At 40.5% G+C, this 10,569-nt stretch overlaps 1 protein-coding gene across 1 annotated transcript; it reads left to right on the forward strand.

Moving 5' to 3' along the window:
- Window positions 1–1,383: 1,383 nt before the first annotated feature.
- On the forward strand, window positions 1,384–8,456 carry LOC144089630 (alpha-2Db adrenergic receptor-like). The gene is made up of 2 exons (XM_077620672.1): window positions 1,384–2,322; window positions 6,442–8,456. Exons 1-2 carry the CDS (start codon window positions 1,981–1,983, stop codon window positions 7,585–7,587), a joined length of 1,488 nt encoding a protein of 495 aa, XP_077476798.1. The 5' UTR covers window positions 1,384–1,980; the 3' UTR covers window positions 7,588–8,456.
- Window positions 8,457–10,569: the final 2,113 nt, after the last annotated feature.

The following is a 10,569-nucleotide window of genomic DNA, read 5'->3' on the forward strand; positions in this document are numbered from 1 at the left end:
TCATAATCATTTATAAGGGCAGTTATCGGCAGAGGTTGACAGGTATGAATCTACAGCATTGCTCGATCAGGTTGGTTACCCATCATTGTCCACTGTGCAAAGTTAAGAGCACCATAGGGTTATGCAATGCAAGGTTTTCCCTTATTACCACACTAGATCCTGAAAAATAGGTCTCCATTTAAGTGGCTTCTCGTGAATATTTATTCATTTTTTGGTTGTTTAAATAACGTCGCAATGTTTTTAATGCATTGTGGGATACTAGAGTTATTTTGCTTTAAATCAATTCTGAACATTCATTCATTCACTTTTCAAACCCCTTATCCTCACAAGGGGCGTCGGGGTGCTGGAGCCTATCCCAGCTAACTATGGGCACCAGGCGGGAGACACCCTGAATACAAATTCAGTGTGTCACCGGGCCAGCAAATCGCAGGGCACAAGGAGATGCACACACTCATGCCATGCAAGTTTTTGGGATGTGGCAGGAAACCGGAGTACCTGGAGAAAACCCAATCAAGCCTGGGAAGAACATGTAAACTCCACACAAGAAGTTCTGGACTTGGAATCAAACCCTCGATCTAGGAACTGTGAGGCCCACGCGCTACCCACGCGCTACCCACTCGCCCCACCGGGCCGCCCAATTCTAATCATTCTTTTGTTTTTCTTACCATTCCTTTGGTCGCCATTTTCTGTGGGAAAATATAGTTCGGATGCACTTCCGTACAAAATTAGACATTGAGGATGAACGGCAAATTCTGTTTCGAGAAGCTTTTATGTCCGCTAGCTAGCGGGTTGACAAGGCACAATTTATATGGTTAGGTATGTATTGGAGTAAACACATTTTTTATTTTAGATTTTTCTGACACTATTATTATGAACAGAATACAAACAATGCTAATTTTAAACATGTGAAATGCTTACTAAAACATTAATACAATTATATTTACTTAGTAAATTCCGCTTTTATTGTCTCAAGTAATATCGTTGTCATGCCAACTGCCTCATTGGTTTGGTCTAATTTTGCAATGGCTTTTTTGGTTGTGTATTTTATTTTCTTATTTTCTTTCTTCTGCCATATTTCCAAAATAAAGCATTCAAATCAAATCGCCTGGGGCAACACATAGGTGCTGCTTTCGGTTCCATCTCCTATTCTTTCTCCAGAACCTTCCTCAATGGTGTCTATATGGCATCATCTCTTCTTTTAATCAGCTCTAGTTTTTGGCAACTTTGTTTTTCCTCTGCTCCCTCGCCCCCATTTCCCATCAAGTTGTGCTCCCCTTCCCCGCATGTTTCCTCGCCTACCTTTTTCCTCTTATTTATTTATTCAGTTTCTGCCTTGCAATGCCACACGCCACTGTCAGATTCCTTTCTTCTCTCTTTCCACCCTCTCCTCCGCTACTCTCTCATTCCTTGCTCATTTTCTGGCTGATAGAATACTCTCCAGCAAAATCTCCCACTCTCCTCACTGCACGTCTCTTAGTCTGCCTTTCATATCAGCCTCGCTCCTCCTGCTTTTTTCCAGCTTTGGAGCATCAGGGAACGGCAGCACTTTCACTCAGAGCTACAACCACTCGCATCAAAGAGAGGGAAACCTTTGCTTATTTATTGATGTTTCACCTCTTCCATTTTTCACTTCTTTCATTTTGTCTCATTATTTCTTAAAAATATTTTTGAGGACGCTTTTTCGACTCCATGCAAGCTGGAGCTTTACTGCTACTTGAGAATGACGTTTTTTCTTAGTTAATAGTGGAAATAGATAGAACAACCTTGTAAGTAAATATTTGTTATTTTAAATTTATTTCTTAAAAGGTTAAATCATTTTGAATATAATAACTGAGAATTTCAAATATGTGAGTGTAATCTTGATGGATATCTGTTTAACTACTGTGAGGGATCTCATTTGTTGTATTTGAAGACTTTTTGGAAGGATGCTGTGGCTTTCCTCTTCATTTTTTTTAACTGGCAAACAACAGTCTCATTTGAATGCAGTGGGATAAAAAAAATAGAGACTGCGATTTGAGAATAATGGACTCACCTGTAATGGCCACTGTCCCCGCAACGTCTTCTTCGGAGAATATTAGTCAGGCGTCGTTTGCCTTGTCAAGGTCCGCTCCTCTGCCTCCGCACTCCCAGGTGGCATCAGTGCTCATCATGGTGATTGTCACGGTCATCATCCTCGTGACGGTAGTGGGGAATGTGCTGGTTGTAGTGGCCGTGTTTACAAGCCGTGCCTTGCGGGCTCCTCAAAATCTTTTCCTGGTGTCACTGGCTTCGGCGGACATACTGGTGGCGACGCTGGTCATCCCTTTCTCCTTGGCCAACGAGGTGAGGTGAAAACAAATGATTCATCAGGACATTGACTCACTCAGTTACTTTTCTAACTTTAAAAGGTCATCCATCCATTGCTAACATATATAAGATGTGATATGAAAAAAGCTAAAGCTTAAAATTCTTTAGCATTTACATTTGTCATTGACACCCATGTGATATATGGGAAAAAAAACTTTGGAATCGATTCAGATGCTTGAACAAACACACTCACTTTTAATGTAAAACCTTTGGTTTTGATAGCCCTTTGTTAAACGCATGCGAACACTCATGAATTAGTTTAAGTTATATTGTATATAAGCTCCTTGTGAGCTTAAGTGGTTCGGAAAATGAATGAATGTATATAAGCTATAAATTAGGTGTCAAGATGTGGGGGGAGCAAGATGGACCCATGCGCGAGGGAAGCAGTTGGACACTGGGGCAAACACGAGGGCATGAAGAGATACTGGGGATGATGAATGGAACTGGACATGAAACGACAGAAACAGATGATCTAACAAGGGGTAGACAATGACGAAGGGTTTAACAAAACAGACGGGTTGACAAGACAATGTGGAACAGGTGGGTGACACAAGAGGCAACGAAGTAGGGGAGGCACGAGGGACGGGCAACAACAAATAAAATCAATGGGTAATCACATGGGCAAGTGTAACACAAAGTGAAAAACTCATGAAATCAACTTTCGAGACTAATTTGGCAAAAGCTTCTTCCAAAATTGTCGGTCATTCAATAAATATGGGGATTTTTTTTTGTATAAGGACTTCTTAAACAGATAGCAGCTACATTTTTTTTAATTTTGCAATGCATTTTCCCAGCACTGTCACACACTTCCCATTGGTGCACAAACTGCCGTATTCCCTCATTGTAAAAATCTTTGGACTGCAGTCTCAGCTAGTCGCTCACAACACTTTTGACTTTGTCACTTTCAAACTTGGTGTCAACGATGGTGAACGGCAGAAGCAGGTCAAGAAACACATAAAGAATAACTGCACGGGTCATCAGTCAGAAGGGCTCATCGTGGCTCATGACAAGGCAAGGCCTGACACAGCAGTCCAAATGATGCAGACCATCAACAAGCTGGGCTGGGAACTGCTCTCTATTCCCCTTTACAGCACAGACCTTGCCCCTTCACCTTTTACCAGTTTGATCCCTTTCCGTTCATGAGATCCAGTGACTAAGTTGGAAACAAAAAGTCTACATATATACATATAAGTCTACATAAATATATATAAGTCTACATAAATATATATATATATATATATATATATATATATATATATATATATATATATATATATATATATATATATGTATATATATATATATATATATATATGTATATATATATGTATATATATATACATGTTTCAGCACTATTTTCATAACTTTGGGAGCATTTGTTATAGTAAATATAATTTCAGCATTTTTTTTGTTGACAGTTATGTTTTTTTATATTTATGAATAATTGTATCTTTTTAAAATTATTTGGACAATTAGTTTACTATGGTGGCAAATTTGTCGATATTCACTCACACACCCACTCAGCCACTCACCAATTATTTTGACTGCTCGTGTAAAGGCATTTAAAAACAAGTTTTAATAAGTAATATTGCACAATCGAAAATGTATTGCAGAAAAATGTAAAACAAACAAATCTTTATGTTTACAATAACATTCATTTAGACCTGCTCCTAATTGGCGCCAAGAAAGCTCTTTGAAAGAGCATTGTATGTGAATAAAAAATAAAGATGTAGTGTATCTTTGAACTCTAAAGAATTGCACTCACACAAAAACATACAGGTCTTATTTCTATCAAGTATTGAACAACCAATACCTACTTATTTAAGTGACCACTTATTCAATGTTGACTACTTATCTATGTTGACCAACACTTACTACTTATTATGTTGACTACCACTTATTTATTACGTTGACTACATATTTATTGATGACCTATTTATTTGATCTGTTTGTTTGTTATTGTGATTTGTGTACTCCCCTACATAGTTATGTTGTGACTACTTATTTATTGTTTATTATATTTATTAGTTATTTTTATTATTTATTTATTTGTCTGTTTATTGTTGTAATTTGAGCACTTTGTGATGAAGCTTTAAATCTCATTCTACTTATTTAATGACAATAAAAGCATTCAATTCAATTCAAATCAAATACTTGAAACTCTTTAATCGATTACAATAATATTTTTATACTGCTTTTAACCGATTCTTACCGACACATTGAATCACGTTTTATTCAAAGAAAATTAATTATACAGCATGTAATTAGTAAGCCCATTACATATTTAGCTGCACATTTAGCATTCACAATGTGCCTACAGTAATTAATTAATAGCTGCATGAACTAGTCATAAGCCACTCGCGACTAGTGCTGGCTGGCTTCATACTAATCATTAACCAGTGACATATTTATGTCAAACATATTATTATTAACATTTTTTAAACCCAGAATGTTTTTAATGAATTTTTAAACACGACTCAGTTGAGCAAAATAAGATATTCGAGCACAATTAATCATTGAGACTTAATCTATATGAAAACACGCTTACCGGAGCTCAACATGAGTATTTACTCGACGACCACAGCTCTTCATGTTAACATAAATGAACCCTTATTTGTCCTAAGAAGCAGGAAACATGTTGGACACCCATATAAAATAGATAATCATTGTTTTATTTGATTTCTGCATTATATTTTGTTCATTTATGACACTCACAGGAAGTTTCTCAAAATGTGAACATGATAGATGAGAGTCATTGGAACACTACTAATTAGTAAATGAATCATTGAAGCAGCAAAATTGAATTTGAAGTGATTATTCTCATCATTACATACTTCATACAGTACTTAACATCCTTAATCTTCTCGGGTTGGAGTTAATCCATTTTCATTTTTCTTCACGTTAAGTACTATCAGTGTACCACTACTTGCATTGTTATCCAATCTGAATCACTTACAAGAATTAAGGCAATCAAATAGTGACTGGTCATCGAATGATCGCTGCCGACCCTCCCAGTCAAAATGGATTGCAAGTACGTATAGTGCCATCAACGAAGAGATGTTTATATATAATATGAATGTTAGGGTTAGTTGGGGTTTTGGTTGGTTTCTTTGCTTTTTGCCTCTTGTGTCCCTCCGGGCTTCCCTTCCTCTTGTAACCAGCTGCTGGTGATCTGGTAATCAGTCCATTTGTGTCTACTTAAACCCTGTGTGTTTGTGGGTCGTTGTTCGGGCCGGCCGGGACGACTCCCTGGCGGGCCAGCTCGCCGCGCTTCACGGGCCGCACCGGACGACCGTCGGAACGGCCGGACTACATTTTGAGGCCCCACCGCGCCCTCACCGCCTGGATATTTAATTTTTTTGTTATGGACATTCGATTAAGAGTCACAATTTGGACAGCGGACTTGCCCTCCTCCGGGCCCCCTGCCGCCCGCTTTTTGGGTGATGATAGTCTAGTTTTGGGACATCTGGGAGTCGTCTCTGGGGGGTGGGGGTTGGGGGGGGTTGTACTGTTAGGGTAAGTTGGGGCTTTGGTTGGTTTGTTTGCTTTTTGCCTCTTCTGTCCCTCCGGGCTTCCCATCCTCTTGTAATCAGCTGTTTGTGATTTGGTAATCAGCCCATGTGTGTCTATTTAAATCCTGTGTGTTTGTGAGTCATTGTTCGATTCGTCTACCTTGTTTGATTCATGTCAAGTTCCTCGTTACCCCATGTCTTTCCACGTCAGGTTTGATTTTGTTATTTGATGCCAAGTCCTTGTTATTTTCTGAAGATTCCTGCCCTTAAGTAATTAAAGGTTTGTTAGAGCACTCCTTCCAAGTCCTTGACTGCGTCCCTGCATTTGGGTCCAACTACGACGCCATGCTAACACAACAATGAACCTAAGTAAATGCAGTTGTGTATTTTTTCCAGTGCTGTGTATTTGTCAAGCATGAAATGACTTGATTATACACTAAAAATTAGTGACGGGGGTAATTGGAAGGGTAGTGATTCACATAACGGACCTTTCTTTATAAACAACATGGGAATTATATGCACTTGATGACACTGACACACAACACTGAACTGTCATGTCCTAATTGATTTCTACTCTTTCTAGGTGATGGGCTACTGGTATTTTGGGTCCACCTGGTGCTCCTTCTACTTGGCTTTAGACATTTTGTTTTGCACTTCATCCATCGTCCATCTTTGCGCCATCAGTCTCGACCGCTACTGGTCTGTCACTAAAGCAGTCAGCTACAACCGCAAACGGACCCCCAAACGGATTAAAGTGATGATCAGTGTGGTGTGGCTGATTTCTATCGTCATCTCTTCCCCACCTCTTCTCATGACGCACACAGAAGGGAGATGGGACCTCACAGATGAGAACAACGGCACTCAGAGGCAAGAGTGTCTTCTCATCAACCAGACATGGTACATCCTCTCCTCCTGCCTCGTGTCCTTCTTTGTACCAGGAGTCATCATGATACTGGTCTATTGTAAGATTTATCGGGTTGCTAAACAGCGTGCCTCCACTGTATTTGTGGCCAAAAACGTGATGGAGTTCCAGCCATCCCAATCTGAGACCTGCTTTGCTGGCGCCCATCGGTCTAGCCCGACAGCCGAAGCCAAGTGCAGGAAATCCCATTACAAGTTGGAAGACGCGCCGACGGAGAGCAGTCACAGCTCTACCAAGACGGAGAGCAACCGTAGCTGCCACAAGATAAGAGAGTTGGAAAAGATTAAATTAGAAGAGAGGACGAGAGAGGATGACGTCAAAACATCATTTTCTGCTTCACATCGCTTCTCCAGGAGATCTGGTGGGAAGGGGAAGATGGAGGAGACCAAGGGCACTGAAGGGCAAGCATCTAGGTTAAAGCCTCCTCCTCCATCCTGTGCTTCAATATCATGGGTATCATCTGATCACTGTTCCCGTCACTTCCTCCTCCCTTCTCCGGTGCCGCTCCGAAGCAGACAGATGTCGTTATCCAAAAGCAAAGTAGCACAAATTAGGGAGAAGCGATTCACGTTTGTTCTGGCAGTGGTGATGGGGGTGTTTGTCCTCTGCTGGTTCCCCTTTTTCTTTACTTACAGTCTCCAGGCACTCTGCAAAGAGAAATGCACCATCCCCGGCGCTCTGTTTAACCTCTTTTTCTGGATCGGCTACTGCAACAGTTGCCTGAACCCAATCATTTATACTATTTTTAACCGAGACTTTAGGAGGGCCTTTAAGAAGATTATCTTCCAGTCTTGTAAACGGGCATAAGAATGTATACTATGTGCTTAAATACAAATGTGCGCACAGTTTTAAGCCACCGTTGTATAATATGAACATTAAAGGGCTTGTCACGTACCGCAAGACTTCATTTATTATCTACCTCGTCATTTTTATTTCATTTTTGTCAGGCCAACAGCTCAGAAGAAGAGGATTTTTAGACTTTCGATGGTGAGTGATTTGAAGTATCTCAATATCAAGACAAATACAAACCCCTATTCCAGTAATATTGGGAGAATGAATGCTTGTTCAGCAAGTCGTAAATGTTTTTCACAATGATTGACACAATAGCTAATGTTGAAATCCATACATTTTATTCTATTCTATTGTATTTTTGTAAATATGCACTCATTTTCAATTTAATGCCGTCTTAGTGCTCCAAATAGCAATGACAGGGGCAAGTTTACCACTGGGTTACATCATTTTCTCCTCTAACACCCAATAATTGTTAGGAAGTGAGGAAGTTTGTTAAAGCTTTTTAGATTAGTTTTTCTTCATCATCTTGGCTAGAGAACAATTGATTAAATCATTGATGATGCTAGACATCCAATCATGTGTGCCCCACTGTTCTGAGATTGAGGGTTCGATCCTAGGTCTGGACTTTCTTATGTGGAGTTTCCATGTTCTCTCCAGACTTGCGTGGGTCTTCTCCGGGTACACCATTTTTTCCCCGTATCTTAAAACCATGCATGGTAGGCTGACTGCACACTCTAAATTGGTATGAGTGGAAGTGTGAATGGTTGTCCTTCTCTGCCCTGCAATTGGCTGGCCACCAATGGAGGTTGTGCCCATAGTTAGGTGGGATAGGCTCTAGCACCTCCTGCGACCCTTGTGAAGATAAACAGTATGGAAAATAAATGAATGAACGTGGATTAGCATTCTTAAAAAGATATGAGGTGGCAGAGAATACATGAAAAAATGAATTTACTGAATGAATCATGCCATATCATAATTGGAACACACAAGTGGATCCCAAAGAACATGAGATTTTACCATACAAGTTCAAATCGGAGGCTGAGGCACCATAACACGCCCCCCGTGACTAACAGAAAAGGAGAGACACAGGAGAGCCCAGCAGTGAAGCATCTTTGGCTCAATTTACATCAGATCTACTGAATGGTAAATGTGAGGGTTTTTATTTCAGTTTATTATACATTTGCCTGCAATGAAGTATAAGCTTGGCATTGCTAATTAAAAATGCTTTGCTCACCTTCAGTTAGGCACATATTATAATTATCATACTTGCTTGCAATGATATGCTCCTGAAAGCCTTGTTTAGTCTAAACAAAGGGGTGCCACGACACCCCGGAGTACTCGGGACCAAGTCATGGCTGACTCAAGGACCTGCAGTGAGCACTCCACCCTCGTCATCTCCACATCACCACGGACACTTCAATAGGCTTCCTGACGCTTCGGTGTTCATCTGTTTTGATTTTTATGAATGTATTTTGGTAGAGATGTACGAGGCTAAAAATCCAACCCACATGCACGCACAAACACAATCACACTCAGATGTCTCAATTGTGTAATCCACCTCTTCATTTAAAGTTGAGACATCCACGTAATCAGGGCCACCAAATGTAATAAAGCAACAGAAAAGAGGTGGAAGGTCATAACGGTGTTGGGGAGCTGTCCTCAACGGCTGTCTTCCTTGCAAGTGAAAAATCTGACAGAGTGTCTCCCTCTTTATTTGTGCATGTTTTTGGGAATGTCTAATGGTGAACCAGACAGTAAACATCTTTTTTTGTGATTGCAAATAATGCCTGCTATGTCTCACATCCGTGTTGCTTCATTTAAGAATGTTACTACGTCTAAACGGCAACGAAAATGATAACAATCGGCAGGAAGGTGCAATTTCTTGATATGACAAAAAAATGGGAACACTTACACTGCCACTTACACTCTGGTTTCCTCCCACATTCCAAAAGCATGCATGGTAGGCTGATTGGACACTCTGAATTGCCCCTGGGTATGAGTCTGAGCGTGAATGGTTTTCCGTCTCCTTGTGTCCTGCGATCGGCTGGCCACCGATTCAGGGTGTCCCCCGCCTCTTGCCCGGAGACAGCTGGGATAGGCTCCAGCACCCCCCGCAACCCTAATGAGGATAAAGCGGTTCAGAAAATGTGATGAGAGATGAGAGCAATTTTAACACAAAGAAGAATTTCAGACAACAGATCCAACAGCTTTTCAAATCACGTAATATAAGATTCAGATGACACCTTACAGCTTTAGGCTAAATACATTAAACATTTAAATGCAGCAAGCAGATGCGCTGAACTCTTCTAAGGGAGAGAAAGAAGGAAAGGGAAACAGCTTCACAATAGATGACATCTTCGTACGCATGGGGTTGATAATAAATCCCTGAAGCTGCCATGGGCCCAAAGACACAAAGCTTATATCTGCAAAGTGTCTGAGGGAGATGAGAGAGCAAACAAACCTAGAAGACATGCAGGGTCAGGCTTAGATTGGGAATTACATATATAATTATATTGATTCATATGCTTCATGGTGATTGAAGGGTGGTTTGTGCAAAAACAGAATCATATGCTTTTAATTAGAGAAAAGATAGAAATGTTAATCTTTCCCATCTTTTTCCCTTTCATCAAATAAAAACGAACAGACAAGAGGGTCACTTGTGATTGGCTTTGTGGTCTGTGCGCCATAAGAAGACCTTCAAACGTGCAGCCTCATATTTAGTCATAATTGGCAAGTGTGAAGATGATAAAAATATGCAAGACAAACTGGTACATTCTGCACTATGATGAGTTTTAATTAATGTTTCACATTGACATTCAAGTGGTTGAGCACACTCACCTCACAGTTCTGATGGTGGAGATTTGAATTGGGGTCGTCTTATATGGAGAATGAATGTTCCCCCTGTGTCCAGGTAAGATCTTCACTTTATGTCCCACGTTCTCCATACATGTTAGCAGTGGTGTGCCGTCAGGGCCTTCAAGGCCTTCTCTGCTGGCC

The sequence above is a fragment of the Stigmatopora argus genome, chromosome 2, assembly GCF_051989625.1.
Source record: "Stigmatopora argus isolate UIUO_Sarg chromosome 2, RoL_Sarg_1.0, whole genome shotgun sequence".
NCBI lineage: Eukaryota > Metazoa > Chordata > Actinopteri > Syngnathiformes > Syngnathidae > Stigmatopora > Stigmatopora argus.